Source organism: Solea solea, chromosome 18 (assembly GCF_958295425.1).
Source record: "Solea solea chromosome 18, fSolSol10.1, whole genome shotgun sequence".
Lineage (NCBI taxonomy): Eukaryota > Metazoa > Chordata > Actinopteri > Pleuronectiformes > Soleidae > Solea > Solea solea.
This window is the reverse complement of record NC_081151.1, coordinates 4,094,145-4,120,417: the sequence shown is the minus strand read 5'-3', so window position 1 is coordinate 4,120,417 and position 26,273 is coordinate 4,094,145. Positions and strand designations below refer to the sequence as shown.

General features: G+C 41.5%; 3 protein-coding genes across 3 annotated transcripts; 2 read left to right on the top strand and 1 right to left on the bottom strand.

The window, feature by feature from the left end:
- The first annotated feature begins 6 nt into the window (after positions 1-6).
- Positions 7-1,099, top strand: c18h14orf28 (chromosome 18 C14orf28 homolog). Its single transcript, XM_058615623.1, has 3 exons — positions 7-63; positions 151-285; positions 872-1,099. The coding sequence occupies exons 2-3, from the start codon at positions 221-223 to the stop codon at positions 1,053-1,055; spliced, it is 249 nt and encodes an 82-aa protein (XP_058471606.1). The 5' UTR covers positions 7-63; positions 151-220; the 3' UTR covers positions 1,056-1,099.
- A 748-nt stretch (positions 1,100-1,847) lies between these two features.
- Positions 1,848-10,835, bottom strand: LOC131444918 (kelch-like protein 28). The gene is made up of 6 exons (XM_058615622.1): positions 10,697-10,835; positions 8,967-9,227; positions 8,247-8,884; positions 7,703-8,146; positions 5,582-5,790; positions 1,848-5,336 (listed from the first exon to the last, which is right to left on the bottom strand). Exons 2-6 carry the CDS (start codon positions 9,225-9,227, stop codon positions 5,173-5,175), a joined length of 1,716 nt encoding a protein of 571 aa, XP_058471605.1. The 5' UTR covers positions 10,697-10,835; the 3' UTR covers positions 1,848-5,172.
- A 933-nt stretch (positions 10,836-11,768) lies between these two features.
- On the top strand, positions 11,769-25,281 carry LOC131444670 (TOG array regulator of axonemal microtubules protein 1). Its single transcript, XM_058615230.1, has 23 exons — positions 11,769-12,060; positions 12,998-14,167; positions 15,631-15,697; positions 16,964-17,092; positions 17,250-17,513; positions 17,610-17,893; positions 18,079-18,302; positions 18,535-18,617; positions 18,703-18,867; positions 18,957-19,022; positions 19,218-19,384; positions 19,491-19,662; positions 20,315-20,503; positions 20,819-20,942; positions 21,456-21,561; positions 21,668-21,903; positions 21,988-22,146; positions 22,572-22,698; positions 22,772-22,887; positions 23,480-23,663; positions 23,758-23,977; positions 24,065-24,151; positions 24,232-25,281. Exons 2-23 carry the CDS (start codon positions 13,139-13,141, stop codon positions 24,483-24,485), a joined length of 4,452 nt encoding a protein of 1,483 aa, XP_058471213.1. The 5' UTR covers positions 11,769-12,060; positions 12,998-13,138; the 3' UTR covers positions 24,486-25,281.
- Positions 25,282-26,273: the final 992 nt, after the last annotated feature.

Below are 26,273 nucleotides of genomic sequence, written 5' to 3'. Positions count from 1 at the left end.
CCCCATTCAGTCGGCTGTGGACAAGTTCTTCTGCCCAAAGCTCCTGCTCTGCTCAGAACTGGGGTAAAAATGGAACCCGTTCATCTTCCCTTGATTCAGTTCAGTGTTTCACCACTCCCTGAACAAACTAAAACCTGTCTTTTGTATCAGGTGTGATGGTCTCAGGGAGTTTTCTCAGAGGGCTTTCTGCTATGGAGCCCCACCTTTTGTCATTCTGAACATGCAGCAGTGGAAGTCAGAGGAGCTGTCCTACGTCCCTTACCACCTGGCTCTGTGCCAGCACAGGTACTGTATGTTTCTATAGGTCCTAACATGCATTATTATGACATTGATACAAGGCTGTGTTTCCAGTGTTTGACCAGGGATTTAAATAAAAAAGTTAAAAGAGATAGTTTGGGTGTTTTTAAAGTGTGGTTGTATGAGGTACTGACACATCTGGCTTTCATGGCACAGATTTAAAGCCACTTAACAGGCTTAACATTTTTTTTTAGAATTTATGGCTGCGTTAGGGACCATTCACATCCATTAATTAAAAAGCTTATTTCAGTACTTTATGCATGTGTCTGTTTGACACAGTCACTGCAATGAAATACAGCTGGTGCTGTTGCTAAATACTCCAGACTCCTATTAAATATTGAGATTTTAGACATCCAAACAAACATAAATGGTCTCTTTTTTTTTTTTTTTTAAATGAAAGCTCATTTTAGACAACTATTGCAATTTCAAGCTGCTGGCTTTGCACCCACAAAAATAAATAGATATTTGGAAAAAAAAGAGAAGTATTCAGCACCCAGTATTTTTAAAGTAGCTGCCATTAAATCACCATTTTAAAGTTTCCAAGAGAGGAAACTGTGTCCTTTTTGCCTCACAGGTACTTATTAGAGGGCGCCACACTTTTCAACAAGGAAGAGCATCACTACTCCGCAGCTTTCCAGATCGACGGCTGCTGGATGCACTATGACGGATTGAGGAGTGACAATCTGATCCTGTTACACAAGCCACCGGAGCTCCTGCTGCTCTCCTCCCTGGTCTACATCCGCGCCTCTGACAAATGAACCGAGCTGACCCGGAGTACGGACGGACACTCAAAAGCCCGAAATCACAGCATCTGTCCTCCTTTTTTTCTCATGTATGACATCATATTTCCTCTCTTAGCTGTAAAAGTGCTGAATGACATTTATGCTTCGTTTCACCTGAACGCTTTCAAAAAGCTCTCTGCACAAATTGAAAATGACTCTTTTATCTTTTGTGCATGCTTGGAATCCAAGAATATAATGGACTATAATAGTTCTGTGTTGATACTTTGCCATGACCATATTAATGAAAAATGCACACGGTATACATTACCTGCCACGTAGAAGGGAATATGATTTAAAAAATTACACTGTGAGTGTGCATTTTCTGTTAAGACGCCTTGTATAGGAGATGACTGACTGTATACCACATTTATACATATGTTCATGTGTTTAGTCTGTGATTAACTTCACACATTTATGCCCTTTACCAAGACTCAGTTGGTGCTTTTTTCTATTCGGTTTTATTCTATTTTCATTCTGATGAAACATCAGGTTAAATAACTCATAAATGATCATTTTAGTATTAACTGGGAACTATGTATTACTAAAAAAAAAAAATATATATATATATTGTTTAATTTAAAATAATTACTGGAATCACATGGTGCCTCTGTTCTGTCGAACAGAAATCCTCAATCAAGGTTTTCAGTTTGGTTTCTATGCAGACTTTGTCTTAAAAATGCAAATTAAAAATATTTTGGTGTACAAACCTGTGATTTATTTTTTGCCACGTGTGTGAGTGGTGTGGATGAACATCACAATAGCCACATAAAAAGCAGACTACCTTTTAAGGCAGGCATTTATTATTATTATTATTTTTTTTTTACTGGGTACAACTGCACCAAACAAACTCGACTAAAATGTATGTAAAATGTCAATCAATCAATCAAAACATGGCCAAATGTGAAAAGCTACTGTTTTCTACATCTAAAGGTTATCTTGTACTTCCAGTATTAATCCACAGGATATAAAAATTCAAGATCCCCACCGCCTTACTCCTGACACACAGTTGGAAAACGTAAAAGAAGCAGAGTGGTCGTTTGGCTAACGTTGACATCAGTTCCAAAGGTTTTCATCTTTCTCTCACACACACACACACAAACATTAGAGTGGCAGGCCGTTTGCAGACCAGGTGTTAATCGTGCATCTGCTTTCCTTCAACAAGCACTTTGGTGAGTGGTGGCAAAAAAAAAAACATGACATTAGTTAGGCCATACGAGAAACACATAAACCACATTTTAACCTTCCTGTCCTTTTGCAGATTAACGTTTGCAGCTTTTTGTTAGCCTTTTTTTGTTTTTTTAAAGTAGTAGTTAGTACACACACACACACACACACACACACACACACACACACACACACACACACACACACACACACACACACACACACACACACACACACACACACACACACACACACACACACCTCAGAAATCATCGACATGATACATTAACAGTGATGCTGGATAAATCATGGCGGCAGCACATAATCACGCCTGCATGATTTTGTGCTGTGGTAAAGTGACGTGACAAATTATTTCAACAGTAAACAGGACATCAAAATAGTACAAATTATAAATACAAAAAAAAAAAAAAGTAATTCACATCTTTTAAAAAATAATATTTGCAGGGACAACACACAAAGTATTCCATTTCTGTAGTGACGAAAACAAACAAGAAGTCTCACCAGTGATACCCCGACCAATCCACAAGGCAAAATGTCACACGCTTTCATCTAATGCACTAGGTTTAGAGAACAAGAGCAAAGTGGAAGAGCACATATCCTAACCTCGAGTTTACAAGACTTGTATGTGAAGGCATACAACTTATTTTGGCCCCTATCTAATTGATATTGATGAGAATCTTCCTAAAACAAACACTTGCCATGCAAACAAAATAAATAAATGTATAAACGGCATGCACGACACAATGACAACACAAAAGAATGGAATCGAAAGACACATGCCATGTGGGGTTTTTTAGCAACATGAAATGCCTTGGCTTGTTTAAAGAGACAAACGTGAAACACATTCATCCACACGGGGGAGGGAACATAAGTCTTATTGCATTATCTAAATGCCATTAGTCTACATTAAAACATATATATATGTTCACAAATAACAATGTGTATCAAATAGTTTGGTAAGTGCAATGCGGAGAGCTTGGTTAAAATGTCAGTGTTATGTGCAAACGTGTGTGCACAGAGCAACTCAAACTAGACGTGAACATTACACACACTGCAACCAGCCTTTCCCCCCCCTTGTCTGCACAGAGCGTCCCCCTCAGCCGGGCCTGGCCTCGCACAACACACCCAGGACAAGCACTCAAGAGTCTAGTTTCTATCCCAGGATTCACGACTTGCGACAATGACAACTTGGCCAGAGTTGGCTTGCACAGCCCCGGTTGCTTCACCTTCCATATCGACATGACTGTATGGAAGAATATAATGCTAATATATCACTAATAATAATGATAATAAGTGTTTCAATTGTGGCACAAGGGGACATGCAGTTCATGTCGCGAGTGGTTGGAAAAAAAATGTCCATGTTTTGGCACTTAAACTGAATCTGCAAACAAATAACTTAAAACCTGAGATCACATGGGGATCACATTGGAATGGTAGCTGGTTGGCAAGCGTCGGATCCGATTATAGGTGGAAGAGAGAGGCATGTTCATAGCCAAGAGTGACAGGCACTGAGACAGTGGCAGAGCGTGCTCGTGTCCTGTGAAGGAAATTAAATATGAACGGGGGAGTTTTGTGCCCATTACCTTTTAGAATAAGGTGGATGTCTGTGGTCGTCCCTTAAGAAGGACTTGATGTTATTGCGCGGTTGGGGGGCCATGTCAGTTATTTGACGTATTTAAATGCACATAATTTTAAATGACTGAACGTTTGACGTGGTAGTGAAGTAGACACTGAACAGAGGTTGACCCAGTTGTGGGAGGCAACACAGACAGCTACATCCTGAATACTAAATATAGCACCAGTTGGTATTGTATACAGACCAAAGGGTGAAATGAGGGCCAAGGTCAATTCCAATGATTGTTAAGAGAAGCGAGTTCATAACCTGTGACCTTAGGACGACGCAAAAAGGTAGGATACGGGGATTATTATTTTAATTTTTTTTTTACCTCACAAATGTCATCTCCACGTTGACCCCTAAAAAACACACTCCTCGCATTTGCTCACCAGTGACCCAATGCAGAAAAACATTTACAGGCAATGCACTGGAGGATATATTCATATCTACATATTTTGTTTTAGACCATTAACAAGAGAGGGGGGAAAAAAAAAAGGCAGCCCTTTTTAAGAAAACATAAAGATTATAATGTTTGTTTTGTGAAGCACTGATTTTGACGCAGAACCACGGGGTCGATCAGTTCTGCACACAAACATGTAACGAAACATTCCGATCTGACATGCACGTACTCCCGGAGCATACACGCAGACAAACACACACGCGTTATATTCATACGGATTCACAAGCAAACAGGTTATTTGTTCGATCTTGGTTGTTTGTTTTTTTTCTATGCTACTCTTCTCTTTTGTAATGAATTCTCTATGGTTGTACTTCTTTTTGCCTCCTCTCTAATCAGCTTTTTGCACACACACACAAAAAGAACAAAAGCAAACTGCAGTGTTTTGAAAACATGGTGGTGAAACTATAAAAGCGTTAGATGGCATGAAGGGGAAACAAACCCCAAATTCTGCTGAAACAGAATTATGAAATAAAAAGTGACAATATTTCTCCCACAATCCTCTGGGAAATGGCTCAGAGTCTTTATTGTGGTCCAGCAGCAGTAGTGCGGTCGTCCCCTGATGTCTGCGACGATCCGAGCCGTGCGACCATCTTCCTTAGTTTTCCACACAACGTTGTAGCTCTTCATCTCTGCAGCCATGTCTGTGGTCTTCTAGCCAGCTACTCTGGCACATCCACTCCACCCAGCAGACTCTCTCTCCTCTGGTGATCCCACTGGTGTGCAGCGCTCCTCTGCACGTGGAGGATGGATGGGGAGAGGAGGAGGAGACAACAAAAAAGAAAAGTCTTTGTGTCTAAGTTCTCTTATTGGGTCCTAGCTGGCTGGGCCATGGGTCAAAGGGCAGTCAGGCCGAAATTACAACGGCAGTACAACATGCCGCTCGAGTCCAACCAGCTGTCTGAGATGGGGTCATAGCGCTGGACAGTGTTCAAGTAGGACGACCCGGAGTGACCGCCCACCACATAGAGGTAGTTGTCCACGATGGCAGAACCCACACCTGAAAGAAAGCAATGCCACAGGTATAAAAAGGTCAGAATATGGATGAAAAGACCTAGAAGTACTCAGAAAGTATTAGAAATGAATCCTACTGCTAAAAAAAAAAAAAAAGGATATTCAGCAGTTTAACAGAATATGGCACTGGTAGTGTGTTGGTAATTACTTATTACCTTACTAGCGTAGTGTAATATCACAATTAATTCAAATATTACGTACAAATACAAAAGGCTTTTGACATGAGCTCACCGGTACGTGGTTCGTTCATCGGTCGACAGGCTGTCCACTGGTTCTGGTGCGGATCGTACCTCTCAATGCTGGACAGGTGCGATACCCCGTTGTGTCCACCCACCACAAATATGAAGCCCAGCATGACCCCGACTCCAAAGTTGATTCTTTTGTCTGCCATGGGGGCTACCATTTCCCAGGCATCCTTGCTGGGGTCATACCTCTCCACACTGCAAAGATAGATGCATCAAAATTAAAAATATGTACCATGTAAACATAATCATTATTGGCTGGTGCCACCACTAACTTCAGATCATCCTTAAAAACACACAAACAAAAAGGTAATTAAACAGCTTCTAATTACAGCTACAAATATGACATCAGATCAAATTATCTTTCAGTTTTTAACAGTGAGTAAATTCACTTTGCAAAGAGTTAAATGTCCTGTATGAACATGTATGTATGATTAATGAAAAATGAAACTATTAATTATAAGGAATATTGAATATTTCCTTCCTCACTCTAGTCTGATGTTTGGGGTTTGCCCCTTAAATTATGGCAGAGATGGCTAAAGCGGGTGAGATCATTAAAAAGGCAACCAATGGATATTTGAATGTAGAAATGACATAATTTGTACCTTTAATGAAGTAGCACTGACCATTAACATTTAATGAGTCAGGAAATGTTCCCAGATATTCACTACATTGCAGTCTGTTAATAGATATTTCACAGCTCTCTATTAATACTGTAATGAACTCCTGATCACAGTAATATTAATGAGTTTCTATAAAGTGTAATTTGATGTAGTGTACTGGCAATTTGTAGTCATAAAAAAAGAAAAAAGAAAAGCATGAACTCCCCCAGGAGCAGGTAACTTTACGCACTGTGTAGTAACAGTGCGTCCCATTTCAAGCTGCATGTGATAACAAACAAGTACAGAGTCTGTTTGGGATTGTTTTTACATCGTGGTAGGCCAAGTACCCACAGGGGGAAGAAAAAACATCGTCCCCAAAGGTTCATTTCTCCAAACACATTCTCCTGAGGAGATTCAGGAGTCAAGGAAACGAGCAATAGAGACGCTGCTCTCTAGAGATCCAGAGCAACAACAGAGGTCGACCTGGCAGCACACAGTCAGACGCTCTCTCGATGAAAACCTCACCAGCGTCCTGTGCTCTGACTCTACTCCACTCATTAACAGGTCCCCGACCATTTTCTCAGTAACACTTGACATCCTTCACTTGATTGCTAGTTCTATTTAATAACTAACAAGACCCTGAGAGATAAAGTCAGCTTAGGTGGTCTGAAAGAGTTTTCACTCAGTGTTTCTCAATCCTGGTCCTCGGGACCCACTGCCCTGCAAGTTTCCCTGCTCCAACACACCTGATTCAGATAAATGGCTCGTTACCAGGCTTTTGCAGAGCTCGTTAATGAGCTGACTATTTGAGTCAGGTGTGTTGGAGCAGGGAAACGTCTAAAACGTGCAAGGACCAGGACCAGCATTGAGAAACACTGGTGTAAAAGAACCTCTCAACTTGACGTTTACTCATGTCAGATGTCATCTGCAGTTTATTAATTAAAAATTAAAAAAAAGGCAATGATTAGCGGCAGGTTTTGATATTATGCTTCTCCTACTTTAGACATATTTCAATCAAAGTGGTACCAGTTATATGTATACTGAAAGTTATGATACATCATACTTAATGTAACCTGCACTTTCAGTCAAAATTGTACAAAGTAAGTATAATTTATCTATTAAAACTTATACACAAACACCAACAATATTTTCATACACGTTCATGGCAGCATCTCAATGCATTTAGGCATTTAGGCTGGACCATGTGTTCCAGAATCTGTTGATCTTCTGGAATTTTCATGCTCAACCACGTGAAATAAGAAGAATTTTAAAAATGGCCACTGCAAAACATACAGTGGGATTGTTTGTAATAACCACTTGCTTCAACCAAGTTACATAAAAGACCATCTCTGAATGCACAACATGTCAAACCTTGAAGCAGAAGAGCCACAGAAACACAGGACCACACAAGACACTTGATTGGATACATAGAATACCTAAAGAAGTGACTGGTGAATGTATTTCAACAAATAAAACCCTAATATCATAATACTCATCTGTGGTGTTACCTGTTCATGTGGGCTGGGCCATAGCCTCCGATAGCATACACCATGCCATCCAGCACTGCGGTGGCAAAGCAGCTGCGGGACTTGGTCATGGGCGCCACTGGCTGCCACTCTTTCAACTTTGGGACATATTTCTCCACGGACTGAAGGTAATATTGGCCGTCGTAGCCCCCCAGGGCGTAGAGCTCTCCGGCCAGGACCACCACTCCTAAGGTGCTGCGGCACTCTGCCATACGCTCAACTGATGACCAGGTGTTGCTTTCAGGATCCCAGCTCTCCACGGTGCTCTCGTGTCTCCGATAACTGATGCCTTGTCTCATGTGTGTGGCGATGCCTCCCACCACGTACACCTTGTGGTTCAGCACTGCCACACCAAACTCATTGCGTGGGACAGTGAGAGGTGCGAGTCCTATCCACGAATCCGTCTGGGGGAAATACATTTCCATGCTGCAAGAGAAAGTGGGAGATTATCTGATCAGAATTAAAGTCTGGAAAACTCAACCTTTAGAATAGTGGATAGAAATTATAATTCAGACATCATCATTACCTTTCTAATGTGGCAAACAGTCCAGCCTTGCCTCCGACTGCAAGCAGCACCTTCGGAGCACACCTGGGCCGTGCTGACAACACAGTCTGATAGGAGAGTCTGTGTTCAGGCATAAAATGATATTTGAGGGCCTCATTGAGCAGGTGCTTGCATGCGTGGTCATCTCGTATAAGGTGGTTGGCTTCATACAGCCGAGTGAGAAATTTGACACTGAGGAGCGGAAGGCGAACACAATGCAGCAGCTGAGCCAGGTGTTGCTGTCTCTCAGTTATGTCATATTTGATCCATGATTCCAGGGCATAAAATACAGTCTCTTCTGTGACCACTTTAAGGCAGTCATTTGACACAATTTCATCCAACTCAGCCCTCGTCAGTTCAAAAAACTCCTCTGTCTGACAAACGTCCTCAAAGTTCTCACAGATGAACTTGGTAGCAGCCAGGCACAGATCATGACAGCCATACGTCTCTGCAAAACGGGAAATGCCGATACAGTTTCCAGCATCCAGCTGGCTCTCCAAGAAGGAGCAGCACTCCTTGAGCACTAGCTTAACCTGGAGTAAGTTGGCAGCCGGTAGCAAAGACTCCACGGTTTCCTGGGAGATAAATACAGTGCCAGTGTAGGCATACTCGACGATAGCCTGGAAGAGAAAGAGTAAACATGTCACATAAAACAAAAAACAGTTAGTGTGGTACGTTGATGTAAGCTGGCCCTAATCCTACCTGCAATGCAGTTTCATCAATGCACTGAAATTCCACTTCAGAAGTCTCCTTTTCAGACAGGTTCCCCGTGAACATAGCCTTGAAGTAAGGGCTGATGCTGGCCAGCACTACTTTATGGGCATGGATCTTGGCATCACCCACACGCAGGACAATGTCACATAGTTCGTGATCCTGCCGCAAGAGCTGGAGGCCTTGCAGCAGCTGCTCTGAGTGAGGCCGTGTCAGACTGGCAAACATATAGGATTGGTCCTGCTGGTCCATCTGAAAGCAAGAATCCACACACAACTGCATCACGAAGGAGCCATACACATGTTTGGGAGAATCTGGAAAGGTTTTGTATTATATGGGCTTTATACACACAGAATCTGTGTTTTGGGAGGCCTGAAGTGCCATCTCAAAACACCACCCTTTGCAGGTGACAACATTGAGAGCACAGGAAGTGTAAAATATCCCATAAACCTAGTATTGCAAATTTTTTGACACATTTATGTGAAGTGTGTTATAACTGGTCTGACCTGAAGGATAAATAAAACTAAAATGTGGGCTATATGAGCTTCCTTGTCATGCAGTAGCTATAGGTGGTTCATTTTAACAATTACACAGGTTACAACGCTTATGGACATGTAACAGGTGTATTAATTATAATAATGAGACAACTCTACTAAAAATTACAAAGTTAGAAAAACAACACTAAGGACACAACTTTTCTAGTAACCATTTTAAATTGAATAACAAGAATTTTTAATAAGATAATTTTGAATCATGAGGTCCTGGAATGACATCAGTATAAATGTGACTTTATTATATATATATATATATATATATATATATATATATATATATATATAAATAATATTTATGACTTTTCCCCAACCAATCAATCAAAATCCCACAATTAACCAATTGCAAGTGCTTTTTATCCCAATGCATGAACAAAATGAATGCATCCCACCCCCAACTTTGATGACCATATTATTCTATTAAAGATTAAGAGCTCTTTTTAGGAAAAATATCACTTCACATTTATCTATAACTATTTGTACACCTGGATAAAAAAGTTTGTGTGGATTGTTTTCATTTGCTCATTTAAGGCAAGTAACACATTGACCGAGAATCTTTAAGAATATTATAATATGAACAAATTAATCAGTTAACATGATGAGCTATTAAATCGGTGGCTATAATTAAACTAACCGAGCATGGGTCAGAGAGCATTAAATTTGTTATAACGTCAGTTCCACCTGATTACAAATCAAATGTCAAGCGCCGTTGTACGTCAGTGATAAGCAGTCAAAATAACGTCCAACATTTGTTGCCTTGCCTGTGGCCTTGACTTGATTTGTGAACGTAGAGCACGGCCATATCAACACTCCCTAGCTACCACAGCTTGATAACAGCAGACAGCTAGTGCGCTAACAGACTTAAAATCCCCACCAACAGCTTGATTCCTTTAAATCTACATCAACACATTCCCGCGCACGTCGCAATTGCATAATTGTCAATTATTATGTCACCGTCGCGTTGTCAACAATGTTCGACTTCGGCTAACACACGGGGTCTGAGTGTGTGTGTGTTCACTGCAGTGCAGTCAGCGCAGGTTAGCTGCTAAAAATAAACACGGTTACTGTGGCTAGCTGCATCATTACAGACAGATATACAGTAACATGGCTGACAGGGGAGAAACGTGACTCTGTGGACATTTTCACCGCGCCAGAGCAACAAGAACAAACCTGTGACCTGTAGTCCCGTCCTGCGCGCCGCTGTGACGTTAATGACCGATTTTACGGTGTCGGAGTTCAGCGGCTACAAATGGGGACTCCAAGCCGCTATCAGCAAAACAACCTACTACCAAGCAACCTAGCCTCAAAGCTACCAACGAGAGCTTTTAACAACGAGCTATCAGGAGCACACCCACTTCCGCCGTTTTTCAAAATAAGACGACATTCACAGCTTTTTCTCAGACATTCAGTGATGTGATGCTTTGATGCTCCAGTTTCTGGTTTAGTGGAGTAGAATTAAGCATCAGTGACATGATTTTTTATTTATTTTTATTATCCATACTTTTTTATGGCTCCAACTGACACTTATTTTTACAGATGAATCTGTAAAAATGTTGCTCAAACCTGGAAATGATGATGTTCTCAAATGTTTTTTTTTATTTTAACCACAAAGCAAAATATTCACATTTAAGAAGCTAGAAAAATCAATCCAGTTAATTTTTTTAACAGTATTTATTTTAATAATCGAATAACCCACCCATTGTGCACACCACTGCTTGTTGGTGCTATATTTCTGTTTCTGAACAAAAAAAAAAATCTCTATTTTTCCATTTTATTTTTTCAGGTCAAACCCTTTAGGTCCGAGGTCTCAAACTTCCAGGCCACATGCGGCCTCCCAATCAATTTCATATCAAGTTATAATGACCTATTCTGTTCATTTTGCATCATAAATATGATCATATTGGGAACTATTTATCGCTCCATATCAAAACAGTTTTATTTTGAAATTCTATGAAATACATTATTTTTTTTGATATATTTTTTCCCAAAAAGTTCAACTTTTTTTCAACTTGACCAGCTGACTCATTTGAGTTTGAGACCCCTATTGTAGGTGTTTTTTTATTATTATTACAACAATATTTTAAGTGTTCAAGTAAAAAATGTGAGGGGGCAACAAATGCCCAATCTTGCCAGAGGCACCGAAAGACTATGATCGGCCATGGAAATTAATTTTGTCCTGTTCTGTTTCTATTTGTGTGGTTTAGAGATTCCCCTCTCTGTATCTGTGTGGTGATGAGGATGATGCCGCCTGGAGGTAGGAGCCTGGCATTCGCGTCACCATGGAAGCGCTTCGTTTGCGACATGCATTCGCCATTTTGCTGGTTGTGTGTGTGTGTGAGAGCGTGTGTGTGTGGGCTGCTCTCGACGAGGATACCTCCGTTGCTCCCAAACATCCGTCAGTCCTTATTCCGTGTAAAGATGTCTGCAGTCAAAGGAGGTTAGCTGCCCCGGGAGAATGACACGGACATTTGGAGACGACGTAACATTAGACAGCCTTGTCGAGCGTCACCGAAGAAGACCGAGGGATATGCTGGGTATGTTTTCTCCCCCGTTTTCCCAACTTTGCCAGCCACTAACACAATTAGCGGAGTAGCAAGTTAGCTTAGCGGTGCTTGGTGCATTTTAGCCAAGGGTTTATGTAGCGTCACAATTAGACTGAGTAAAGGTACCATTATAGTTCGGTGCCCACTTAGGACTAAGTGTCTTAATATGTGCCGTGTAAGTTTATGACTCAAGGCATTCGCACTTCTGCCGATAACTATCGCGCCTGATAGCCACAAGTGGTTGTGTGTCTTTGCCCCTTTAACCCAAACATCGATCACTGTCGTGGAGCAGTGGGCAAGAACAGTCAGAATACAGGACATACCGTTATGTGACTCGGTGTTGTCGTGTGGTTTTAGGAGGGGACATTAATCGTGGTAAATGACTGTGGGATAGTTTTGATACTGAATTGTTAAAATTCCACTACAATTACTTGAACATGCTTTCTATTTCGCAAACATAATTGAGTACAGTCCTGAGGTTTATTCTGAATTGCCACAAGGGGGCTTCTGGATCTTTCCAATCATCCTGGTCAAAGCCCCGCCCACCAAAAACCGAGGAATTCGTGTTTTTGGTGTGCACATTTTTTAAAAGCTTTCATTAAAAACAGAAAACTGACTATTACCGAGTAACAGTATTAGTAAAAATATTACTCGTGAAACCAAAGAAGATAAATTGTGCTGTTTCCGTTTACAAATCTTTCAATGTTTCTGAACAAAATGTGAGCCATTTAAGAGTTTTAATTTGTGTTTTACAATTATGACAATGGTATTTAGATTTTAAGTTGTTTTGGACAAGACAAATCATGACATTCATATGCCATGCCCAATATTTACAAACATTTTAGGTGATATTGCATTTTACTCCTCACTGTGTTCACATTTATTCCGTCCTTTTCTCAGCTTATTTTAATGTGTTTTGCCTTCACAGCTTGACAAAGAGAAGAGTGGTTTTCCATCGACAGCCACTCAGGATGAAGGCTCCAACAACAGCGGAGGAATATTACTATCCTCTCAGGATTGTGTTTGCCTCTCTGGATTCTCATTTTTGACCATATTTATAACACCATCAATGATGATACCTGGATTGATCTCCCAGGAGTTACACAAGCAGCTTCTGGACCCAAAGAATTACCAAAATCGTACAAATGGCGTGGAAGAGCTCAAAGGCATCGTCTCAGAAGTGGACATTAAGTCGGTCCCATCTGATAGTATTGAGGACTTCATTAATTTCATTCCTCGGCTTCTGGATGACAGTAATTTTAAAGTGTTGTACAGCACCTTGCAAGTTTTAAACTTACTCATCCAGAAGCTAGATGCAAGCGTAGAGAAATATTTTAAACAGTTAGTCTTGGTGGGTCTCAAGGCCATCGGGGACGCTCGCGCGATCGCCAGGAATGAATACATGAACGTGTTTCGACAATTAATGAAAACTGTTGCACCGCAGCAAGTATTAGATCTTATTATTGGCAACTTGAAACACAAAAATTCCAGGGTTCGTGAAGACATCCTTAACATCATCATTGCAGCTATGCTGGTCCATCCTAGGAGAGATTTCAACATCCCCAAGCTTTGTTTTGAGGTTGCACCATATCTGGCAGACAGCAAAAGGAAAGTCCGCCATGCTGCCCTTGAGCTGTTTGCTGTTTTTGATTATTGCCTTGACACGGGGAAGAAGCAGCCTCTGATGAAAGCTGTGGACATGGTTGAACTCAATGAGGATGCAGAGGGTCTTATGGCAGCTGTACATGCCAGACGGGCAAGGCATATCCTCCCAAAACTCTCCGCAGACGGGACAGTGGAGTATGGTTTAGTTGTACCCAAACCAGGGCAGAGGTCATCGCCGCAATGTGGCTCTGATCTGGACTGGGTGATGAACGGTGGGCGAGTAAGCAGTGCCAGGAGCCACAGAACTGAACCGGACTGTGACCGATTGTACGGCTATGGCAGCTTAGGCTCACTCACGGATGACCTTCCATTTCAAAGGAGGATCGTAAGCGCGGGCAAAGGGAAAAACAAACTACCCTGGGAGATGTCAGGCTTTTCATCCACTGAGAATGACCAACAGTGTCGTACACCTAATGGAAAGTGCTCTCAACAGGTGAAGTCCATCAACCTGTCAACTCTAATCTCGCTTCTTTTATAAGATTATCTGTCGAAATAAAACACACATGTTACTGTTACATGTTACCCTCCTACCCACTTGACTAAAAATAGTCTTTGAGATCCAAAGCAATTAGGTTTTAGTAGTGTTCTGAATCTGAAATCTCAGTGGCCAATAGCCTCTTACGTTGATTTAATGTCTGGTGCGTTTTATGTCTCTACCCGTCCTGTTTTCAATGTTTTCATCTTTTTTTAAAATTGGTGTCCTTGAAGTTTCTTCAATATCAGAATTTAGTACCGCATTTCTTTCTTACTGCCTTTTAGCCTGTTGTTTGAACAAGCCCGGTCACACCCAAAAGGCACCGATCCAAAGAGACTAAATATATCCCAGAGGTGGCACTTTCCTTAGAGACAGTTTGGGGGGGAAATAACTAAATATAGTTGTATCTCTCATGATGCAGTATGCCTATAGTGCGGTGGAGAGGAGCAGTTATATCATTCACACCTTGTTTTCATCCACCTCTCACTGTGTGTGTGTGTGTGTGTGTGTGTGTGTGTGTGTATGGATATATATGGATATACATGCACACACATATATATATATATATATATATATATATATATACATATATATACATATATATGTACAATTCTCATGAGAGCATTCTTACACCCACCCTTCCATAGGAAACCAAATACTTTACTGATATGCCTAATATTTTTCAATATAAATATGAATCTCCATTTGTTGTCTCTATAATCTAAATTACTGATGTTATTCCTGGAAGAAATATAGTCGATCAAGTTCAGCCTAAAACTCTGATAAGATAAAGAATTTATGTACTGCATCACGTTGAATTAGCTTAGAGAATCTAATTATTTGTTAAGTAGAAAATAACTGTGAGGTGTAGTCTAACATTACCCCCTTTGTTGTGATTTGTGGTATTTGTTCTGGAAGCTATCATCCAGCTCAGGGTTGCAATTTAAAAAAGACCTTGTGTTTACAGCAGTGTCTGTTTCCTGGCAACCTCATTAGCACACAGCACACTCGTTGAAGGGAACGTTAAATATAATTGGAAATAACACAGGGTTCTGCTTGTCAAACATGGCTTATTTACTGCTCTTGTGTTGATTGCAATCACACCAAGTGCTCCTGAGTGAGTGCTGATCAGATTGTAGCCTGCGGGGCCAAACTCTGAAACATCCACTCGTATCAAAGGCGGATTTAAAAATCTGTCCGCACCCTATTCTCTGTGTCATTCATTTATATGTGACCATTGTTTCACACTCTGTGTCATGATGGTAAAACTTTAATGAGAACAATAGATAAATTACAAGTTCAGATCCATTCTGGGCCAAGGGATGGAATTACAGAGGCTCCTGTTATTTTTAAGGATTGTTGTCCTGAACTGTATCCTCCATTGTTGCCATCAAAAGAAATAATGTTCTGCTCATACTTAGGTGGCCAGTGAAGGGTTTCTTCCCCTGTCCAGGAAGCTGAGTCCAGAGACCTACATACCTAGTTTCAGTAAGTGCTGACACTCCCCCTCTCACAACATGACACTCTCATTATTTCCAGATGAGATGGTGACAAGTACAGTTAAAAATTAGAGTGGCTTTAAATTGCCAACCAAAGCCCTGTGATGGACACTGTGGTGAGGCAATGTGATAGTTGTTTGTTACCAAACTACTGCCGTGCAACTGTCAAGTCCGACTTGTGTGTGTTTAGAGGTTTAAATTGCATGTGGTAAATTTTTCAACGGTAGAATATCAGTAAAAAAAAAAAATCAGTCACTGTACTTGTGAGAAAGATCTGGTCTGATACAGTTGTTCACATCTGGCGTTTAAATGCATCCTGGATGCATCTCCAGTGACTACATGAGATCAGATCTGGTTTCCCCACCCTGTATTCAAATACACAATGTTTTATACAAGTCTGACTGTGCAGACATGTGTGATATCCACTTGTTAGAGTGTGACGAGAGAGAAAAAACAAAAAAGAGATAGGTGACGCTGAGCGAAACAACACTCCCTTTATGTGATTGGGAGCATTCTGACTTGTATTTAGCATCATCTGGCAACTGTACTATACACAACTGTGCCAATGCTTTTGCCATTTAAATTAAAGATGACCTGCCAGCTATCCTTAAACTGTCTCCTAGTGATGAAATGCTATAGAAATGATGTACAGTATTTTCTGTAAGAGAAAATACATTGTCTTTTTACGTATACGTTGACTCTTTAATATTGAAATTTTTACTACAAAGTAATAAGAATACGGTCCATTGCTCATGCAAAAGCCCAAATGGACATTGTTTTCTGTAGCATATGAAAGCCACTTTCATGCTACAGAGAAAAGTTGTTGTAGCAGCTGTTCTGTGCTCCCTCTACAAGGCCTCTGTGTGTCCGTGCTTTCAGGCTCAACGACAACTGAAACCCTTTTTGTGTTTTTAGCCACAAAGTTGGCCAGCAGAACATACCAGCAGAGTTAAACAAGCAATGATAATTACAATTAGTCATAATTATTTAAAATAATTAAATAAAATATAAAAGGATTTATGTAATTATACTGAGATTGATACTTAGAACTGGCTACTAGAAGTGTTTCCAACAAGTCTTGAAGTCCTCCCTATGACACTATGAGATCATGTGTTACATAACTGGAAAGATGGGAGTGATCATTTATTTTCCACACTTTTCACAAAATCACTGGTGTACAAATGATTGCCATCCTGGTCATTACTATGTATTTAACTATTTTCTAAATGGTGGAATATACTGTACTTCCATCCAGGTTCTGTAGATCCACAGAGGCAACACTCATCCAGAAGGCGGGAATCCCCCGCTCACATTAGGAGAAGCGGAAGCCTCAACTTAGACCCTGACATCTTTAAAACCACCACCGTCTCAGACGCAGATGTCGGTACGTCCTTACACTAAAATAATGTGGAACCCACTGTAAAGGTTTTGAATGTTTTTAACCTCCAGCCAAATGTGAACCATATCTTTACCTTGATACTTCTTTTTTTAAACCCAGTTATCATGATTGTGTCCTGATGTGTGAAAATTATGTCTCACAGTGGCACGCAAGGGGCACACACTCCCAAGGAACCCCAGTGTTGAGCGCACATTTTCCCTTCCCTCAAACCCCACCACATCTGGCTCATTCCTACTGCCCTCCTACCCACTGGCTGCACTCCCAGGAGGCATGCTTACTCCAACACTGTCCCGTCGCCATGGAGATCCCTCTCTGTCAATGTCCAACACCTGGCCCAACAAGAGAGAGAGCAGCCCCAACCAGCGAGACATCAGCCCCAGGAGAGACACAGCAGACGCCACAAAGGGTAATTGAGTAGAAACAATGTGGTTTGTCTGCTGAAAAGCAAAATGTTGTTACCTTAGTTTGACATCATTTTCATTTTGTCTTCCCTCTCCTCCAGGAGACCATCCCTCAAGTAGATGTTCTCCCAGGCCTCTCCGTGCCTCTCTTGTGAGTTCTTCTTCCACTTCGTCATTCCGTCGGGCTCTGAGCAGCACCAGGGCAACCTTCTGCATCTCACCAGTAGTCCCTCCAGTAGAGCAGATCCAGTCTTATAATGAGCAGAGGTCCAATGCTCCAGGCAGCCCTCAGAACCCGCCTGCAGAAAAGAGCCTTCACCTGGAGCCTGATAGTTTCACTGCAGTGCAGGATCCTCAAGAGGATGATCCTCCAGACATGCAGGAGGTCAGATGGAAATTGTGCAACACTACATGCCTGAACAAGTTCTTAAACAACTCATTATTTATTGTTAATTCATTATATAATGTGTTTTAATAAAGGCATGATGAAAACTTCTTTTCAGGGGGTGAATATATGTACATTCCTTACCATGCTCACACGGTATGTGCCAATTTTTATGTTGATTACAGATGCTGAACTCTTTGCGCTCATTGCGCAACAGTGCTGCCAAGAAGAGGGCCAAAGTGAGCCTAAACAGTCCAGGTCCAGGCAGTCCGGACTCTGCGGTGAGGTTAGACCTGAGTCTGGGCTCGCAGTCACTCAGCTCTCCGAAGCTTACCAGTTCAACCAGTGAAAGTGGTCTTTCTAGTTTGAGCTCGGTCACCAACTCCAGCTCCAGTAGCATCAAAAACAGGTAAAGGATTCATGTTTTGCTGCATATTGTTTCTATCGGGTGTAAGATCTTCAATACTTATGGATCTGATGGATTTGATGTCATTATTGTGTTGCCTTTTTTGACTATTTGATTAGAACCGCTTACAAACCTGATAGATTAAAGTACCGTTGTGCCACACTGGGACTCATGTGGTGTTGTGTTGACTAGCATTTTCGCAGCATAATTTCTCACTTGTCACATCTGTCAGCAGCCCTGGAATGAAAATTTGCACTGCAAGAGTTCCTGATGCAAAACTGAGGCCTTCTGTGTCCATGGACTTCAGCAGCCTTCAAGGTACAAAGAGGAAAAAAAAGTGTTTTTTTTTCTGGTATTTGGCTGTGACCTCTAAACAACGCCTTCGTTTTTTTTGCCTTTTCAGGATTATCTCAGAGAAATGAACTGTCATCTGAGGAGTGTGTCGTCGGACAGAGAGTCGCTTACTCCAACGGAACATTTAAAACTGAGGAGGAGACGACGCAAACATCCCCTGTATTGGTCAAACCTGAATATCGTGAAGCGACCAGGGGGTTAAAGCCTGTCAAAGGTCAGCCAGCAGTGACAGTCGATTCACCTGGTTGTAATATTGTTGTTCTTCAATAATTAAATCACTAAATCCTCTCCTTTTTATTCAAGGGTCACAGAGCCACGGCAGCAGGAACTCAGCAGGCACAGATGTGCCTGAAGGAATCATTGGAAGAGGTCAGTTTGTACAGGCCTTAAATCAGTGTTCAGCTGTTCAGTACTTTGCTTTCTTACTGACCCAGTATTTACTGTCTTTTACTGTGATTTTAATGGTTGTCTTGTAAAGAAAAAATGTTTCCTTTGTGTTACAAATTGTGATAATTGTGTCCATCTTTCATGTCAAACTGAAGTTGTCTCCTCCTTGCATTTTAGGCATGTTTGGCACTGCAGTATCCAGTCGTCCAGGAGAAGCCTTGTCACTTGAGCAGGGTGACGCAGTCGTCAAACCCCCCGCCGTTCACTCAGCTGGCGTCTCCAGCCTTGCTCCGTCCGACGGTGTCATTGACCGCGATGGCAGCCCGCGTCCTGACGAGATACACGTTAGTCACATTTTGTCCAAATCCACAGTACACCAACGATAAATGACCAGTTACCACAGGCGTGTGCTTAACTTGCCTGGTATATTTTCTATTGACGCATGTGCAGGAGAGGGTGAAGGATGCTAGGTTCAGCCGGGACAGGCTTCGGCTGCAGCGTCTGGATCAACAAGAGGGACAATGTGGACACAGGGACAACACACGAGACAAGATCCGCCACCGCGTAAGACAGATGTTGTCGGATTCACCAACCAAGGAGGATGGAGGATTAATCATGAAAGGCAAGAGAAAGCTCTGGAAACGTTTTTGTTTTTATCGTTGATGACGCGTTTGCACAAGCGCACTTTGCGTTACCGTAGTTACATGACGGTTTGTGCTATTCCAACAGTTTCTGAAAGCTGAAAAATTGCCTGCCAAAGCCAACGTGTGGTTATTACGGTAATTTCACTCGCACTGTTTCTGGAAGCCGGAGAATAAGTGTCTCTGTTGCCAGAGATGAGAGAGTGGGAAAAACACCTGTACAGAACATAGTTTCCACATTGAGAGACAAAGACTCACAGAATGTTATTGTTTCATCTGTTCAATCGGTTGTTCGTGCACAATTGCAGTGTTTTTCTTCATTTTAAATTGTTAAAACACTATTTTAACAAGTTATTCTGGAAAAATGGGCAAAAGCACAGGACATTCTATGATGCAAAAAAGGTCCAGAAGGACATTTTGAGGGTTGGGTGTTAAAGGGTTAAGCATTTTTAGTTTCTCGCCTCAGTAACCGCTCTGTGAAACCTTGAAACACAGATGTATGTTGAAACTAATTAGAATTTTTTTGCTGTCAATCGATACTTTAAATAGTCAGAAAACGACGTTCAGCCTTTGTGCCGCTTTGGTTTTAGTTGTTTGCAGCCAGAGACTTTAAACTGTCAATCTTTGTCACAGATTTGCATCTGAGCAGCAGCAGAATACTCAGCCCTGTGAGCCCAGCCGGATCCCAGACCCCTCTCAAGTGCCTCTCTCCACCCCACCAACCAAGCCCGCCCACAGTGCCCCCTAACCCTAAAAACATGTCACGGCTCAGGAGGGCTCCCAGCCTCAGCAGAACCCGACCTTCATTGTCACATAGCTCAGGTTAGTGAATGTGGTCATCCTTCCCCTTTTTGTGCCTTTTGTATTATGTTGCTCTCTGTTATGGTCTGGTAATGGCATGCAGTGTATAATACATATATATAAATAGATAAACCAGAGCTTTAACAGGCTTTTGTTTACAGTAAATGTTGGTGCATTATCACACAGAGAGCCACAGTGCTTTGTTTTGACAAGCTACAGTTAATGCACTGCCACCCACACACACACACCACACAAGTGTTTCGGGAGAGATAGAAATGTAACATGAAAGTGAATCTGTTGTTGTTGTTGTCGTGTGGTGTTTAATGGGCCATTTAGATGAGCTGTCCTCCGGCACCGTGGGCCACAAGAAAAGCCTGTCGGAGCCCGGGGAGCTGTCCTCGTTTTCCAAACCTGACCTGGCACTGACTGAGAGCTTCAACCTGCTGAGCTCTGATGACTGGTGAGAAACACTCAATTCATTCTGGAGGATATAACACCAATCTCCTACATCTCTAAGCTTTAGATTTATAAGATTTATATTTATCTCTTTTTTTTAATAAAATATTTAAATATTTGCTGGCCACATAGAATATATCATAACACTTTTACAGCTCAGCGAGAACATGACAGTAGTACGATAACATGATGTTAATACTTATTTTCATCAGGTATTGTAAAAAGATTTAATCTTAATTTCAGTGTAATATCTAGATAATAGCTTGGTAATATTAACATAACAGTGTGGTAAAACTAAACAGAAATGGGCTAAATTAGCATTTCATTTGATGAATTTCAACTCAGTAACATGGTAATCACATGTGATGTTATTGCGCCGATGATGGTTTTAGAAGCATTAGAATTGAGATTGTTTAACACAATACTACTACAATATTATTACCATGTTATTATTGAATTGTAATGTCAAGTAAAGAAAGTAAAGTCTGGACAACTCCTTTTGTTTTTTTTAATTCAGGGAAAAGAAAATTGAGGGTCTGACATTCCTGCGCTCACTGGCCAACTTCCACTCAGACACTATTCAGAGCAGGCTACATGATGTCTGCCTGGCTCTCATTCAAGAGGTAGCATAACTTGTTGGCTTACACCCCCACATCGTCTGTGTCTTTCTCCCATCTGAACAACAAGGACCTCTCTTGAGTTACCTCCATGTTTATTCATTGTGTTCAGGTGAAGAACCTGCGCTCTGGTGTGTCCAGGGTGGCAGTGTGCACCCTGGGTGACCTGTACACGCACATGCAGAAGGCCATGGACCAGGAGCTGGAGGGGACAGTCAAAGTTCTCCTGCAGAAGGCGGGGGAGACCAACGCCTTCATTAGACAGGACGTCGATGCAGCCTTGGACTGCATGGTGCAGCACTGCACCCCCACACGTAGCATCAATGCTCTACTCAGTGGAGGCCTCGGGTAAGTACACACACATGCATACATACATTATGCACAATACAGTACAGTACACTCACACTCAATATTCTTGTCCTTCAATGACAGTCACCTCAATGCAGTGGTGAGGAAATGCACTGCTCAGCATCTGGCCAGTCTGGTGGAGAAGGTTGGAGCTGCCCGTCTTCTCTCTGGGGGTAAAGATCTCACAGAGAGGATTTTACCCGCCGTCACCAAACTTGCTCAAGACTCCTCACAGGAAGCCAGGTTCAACTAAATTTTTATTTTTATGTCCACACACAAAGATGATGAGCTAAATTTCAGAATCATGCAAATGAAGAATATATTATGAGCCGTTTTGAGCTCTGTAGCTGTTTTGGGCACTGCGACTGTTCTGGTGCTGGATTGCAGTGTATTTAATAAAAAATAAATATATGTCTTTAATTTCAAGTTTCCCTTTGAAGTATTAGTAATGAGTGCAGTGTGTCTTATTTATGATTCTTTGAATGTGGGCTCATGGCAGACTAGCCCTCAAGGTAATACAGACCCATATTGAAATAGGTTTTAAAAAAGTAACCGTTTTGTGCTTCATTTACTGCTGCTGTTGTTGTCTGCTGAGAAGCAATAAGACACAAGTTAAACATTATGGCATTCAGTGTCTGAATCACTATTTTAATGGTTCTCGACAACAGGTACTTTGGCCGTCGGATGTTGCTGTCCCTGTCCTCTCACCCCGACTTTGACAAGATCCTGGAGAAATATGTCCCCAACAAAGACCTGCCGACTGTTAGAGACACTGTCTTCACTCTCAAGACAAAGGTGCAGTTCTTTGTTCCTTTTTAAGTGTTTTTTTTTTTTTACTGTCATTGTCTTACATTGTGGATTATTTTAGGGTCTTGGTGAAATGCCCCAAGATACACAGTCAGCCAGGGGAAGACGTTCCCTCCCGGGCAGCGGCACAGTCAGAGCCTCGTCTCTCACCAGGGAGCCTCTGACCCAGACCAACAGGTGGGTGTGAATATCATCCAGTATGACAGATGTGCCTGGACACACTAAATTCAGATTCTTAACCCTATTATGACCATCATCTGGATTTATTTAGATTTTATGGTTGTAGAATTGTCAAAATATGTTAAACGAGTGAGTGCTCCTGCCATTTCTTCCAAGATAACTGAATGTTCTATCACAAACGGTCTAGGAGTTATGATAATGAGAAGTACGCAAGCCAAATAACAGAAGGGTAAACATATAGTATGTAATTCCTGTTGCTAGAGGTGTCTCTATCAAAACAGTGACAGAAGACTTGGTTTGATGACGTAGTGAAATAGTGTGGAATCGCTTCAGTGACAGAATATGCAGATAATGGCCATGAGTCATGATCCATTACTGACAAAGACATATACGATAGTATACAAATGTGGTTGTGGATTTAAAGTACACAACTAACAAAAAAACCACTCTAGTCTTGTTGTTTTTGGATATTTTAATACAGAAATGTCACATGTTATATCTGTCAGCAGAGCTGCTTTCCCAAATGTCATAAAGCCTAACTCACAGGTGTATAAAGGTAAAAGCGTTTGATGCACTGTGTCATCTACAGGGAGTCCACGAGCCACTATAGCTGTCGATCTCAGACACAAAGTATCGCAGACAAGACCGAATACATCAAACACATCTCTGGTCTGCTGGGCTCAAAGGACTTCAGAGAGAGGATCAAGGGAATCGACCAGCTAGTGACCGACTGTCAGCACAACGCCAACATGGTCATCAGTAGTATATACCAGGTTGGTGTTCGCATATTTATTTCAGTTTATATTTCTGTGTAAAGTTCTGCATGTCACACGACTCAAAGAACAGCGTCTTAACTTTGTTTTCCAGGTGTTTGATGCCTTCAAGGCCAGGCTGCAGGAGTCCAACAGCAAGGTCAACCTGCATGCCCTGGAGTCACTGCAGAAGATCGTCCACTCGATGAAGGACAACCTGTCCCAGGTGGTCAACATCCTGGTCCCGGCGATCGTGGACAATCACCTCAACTCCAAAAACAACGCTATCTACTCTGCTGCTATTGGAGCCATTAATGCACTTATCCTGAATCTCGGTACTCAATTTAAACACAGGGAGAAGTTTGATGCTGGATTTTGAGATTTCTCTTTGTTTATATAATTGTGTTTTGCCTCCGTATCAGATAATATACTCCTTCTCCAGCCTTTCTGCACCAAGGCTCAGTTTCTAAATGGCAAAGCAAAGGTGGATCTGATTGAAAAGGTTGCAGGTATGTGTCTGTTGTGATTATTGTGAGCAGTATCGTAAGTCATGACCTGTGCACGCTCAATACCTGTAACACATTTCCAGACCTCGTGACGGAGCTCTACCCCCGCAAACCTCAGGTGGTGGAGCAAAAAGTGTTGCCCTTGCTGTGGCACCTCCTGGGCACGTCTACCCACAGCGGCACCATTCACGGCCGTGGCGGCAGCGTGAGAGGAGCCACCGCTAATCTGTGCCAAGCCCTTTATGCACAGATGGGGTCAAGCCTGAGTGAATGCGCTGCCTCGCAGCCTGCCAGCGTCCACAAAGGTTTGAATGAGTTCCTGAGGGCCTTTTCCTGAAGGTAACGCTGAAACACGACCCCAACCAAAATGTCGGAAGAGGGAACAACCTTTGATGCTGACCTTACTTGAAGATGGAGATGTTCTACATTTCTTACAGTGCCTGCACTTTTATATCAAAAAAAAAGAAAACAGAGAAAAAAAAGCCCTTAAAAATTAGGAGCTCTTGATTCTTATCTCAGTGAGATTATTCCTCTGGTACAGAAACATGAACAACTTCAACATACTGACATCAGGTCTTAGGCTACGTCCACACGACTGTTTTTCATTTGCATTTTCCAGACCAGCAGACGAGATCTGCTTCCATACTTCAATGTAAAATTGACGCGTGGACGTAGCCTTACACATACTCAACCTGCTCTCTTTGCACTTTTGAAAAGGTAGCTCATTATGATAAATGTCCTCTGAGTTTTTCGTTATTCCGTCCTATTACTGTCACTACCCCCTCCCCCCCACACACACACACACACACACACACAATCACAATCTAAACATGTACTGTAGACAAATCAGAGACACTATTAGAGAATGTACGATTGAAATGCACACAAGAAGAAGGAAGAAGACAGGGAATTAAAATAATGTGTATATTTTTGCTGTTTCATCAAATGTGTTGTAATATTTTTAAAGTAGATGTTTTAAGGGTGAACTCGAAATAGTACAAAATATGTTTGTACAGCTCGGACGTGTATTTGCACAGTATTAATCAGATGCTGGTCGATGGTACAAATTATAATTTTTCTTCTTGTGTAAATGCTTTTTGTTTTTGTTTGTTTTTTTTAAAGTCCTGTTTTGATGACGTGTGATGAGTTGAAACTTTTTTTGCATGACCAAAATTTTACTGGCAAGATCAAAAACTGTTCTCTATTTTTCGTTGAGGAGATTGTAAGGGGGGGACACACAGTGAGGGAGTAAAACTTTACTCCTGTGGTTGAACCGAGGGACGGCGAAGGCTCGTAGGCTCAGATCTGTCTCAGTATAGTGCCAGTCTTTAAGTAGCCTTTGAACTTTTGTTGTTAAATTATATCCGACTTGTTTGTGAACAAGAGCAGAGACAGATTGATATATGAATGTAAATTAAAAAAAAAAAAAGGGTTTTATTTCTGTAAAATGAACTTACTGGTGCCTCATTCTAACTGTTAAATGACATCCTAACAAACACAACTCATTACAGCCTTTTGCGTTTTTATTTATTTATTTATTTATGGATACAGGCATTGAATAGTCATGAGAATATAGAGCTTTTCTGATGTTTTGTGACTGTATCTGCATGCTGTATAAAGCTGAGAATATTCCAAGGCCTGGGATAAGAGGTAGCAAGCAGTAAAAAGACATAACCATCGTACAATTATTGGGTCCTTCCAATATCGTATCGAAAGTAGCTGCCATTTTGACATTGTCCTGCACAGTGGTTTATGCTTGTCGCGTTGCTCTGTGTACGTGGACTGAGTGGACATGTCGTCACCCTGTGTCGCACCTGCGTTTAGCAAAGACGGGGATTTTATAGCTTTTCAGCAGCGGGGGGGGGGGTGTTTGTGCTGCTACAGGCCCTTTTGTTAACGGCAATAATAAAACCAAAGCAAATGCAGTACCTCAACTCATTTACATACAATTTGTTTTGTGTACAGACCTTTTCTAAGAAAGGTTATTAAAATCTACTCGGTATTAAACTTTGAGCAAAGGTATAAAAAAATGACAGGGTGAAAATGTCCTTTAAAAGGTCCAGTGTGTAACATTTAGGGTGGCAGAAATTTAATTTACTACCCACATGTATGTTTGTATATGAAA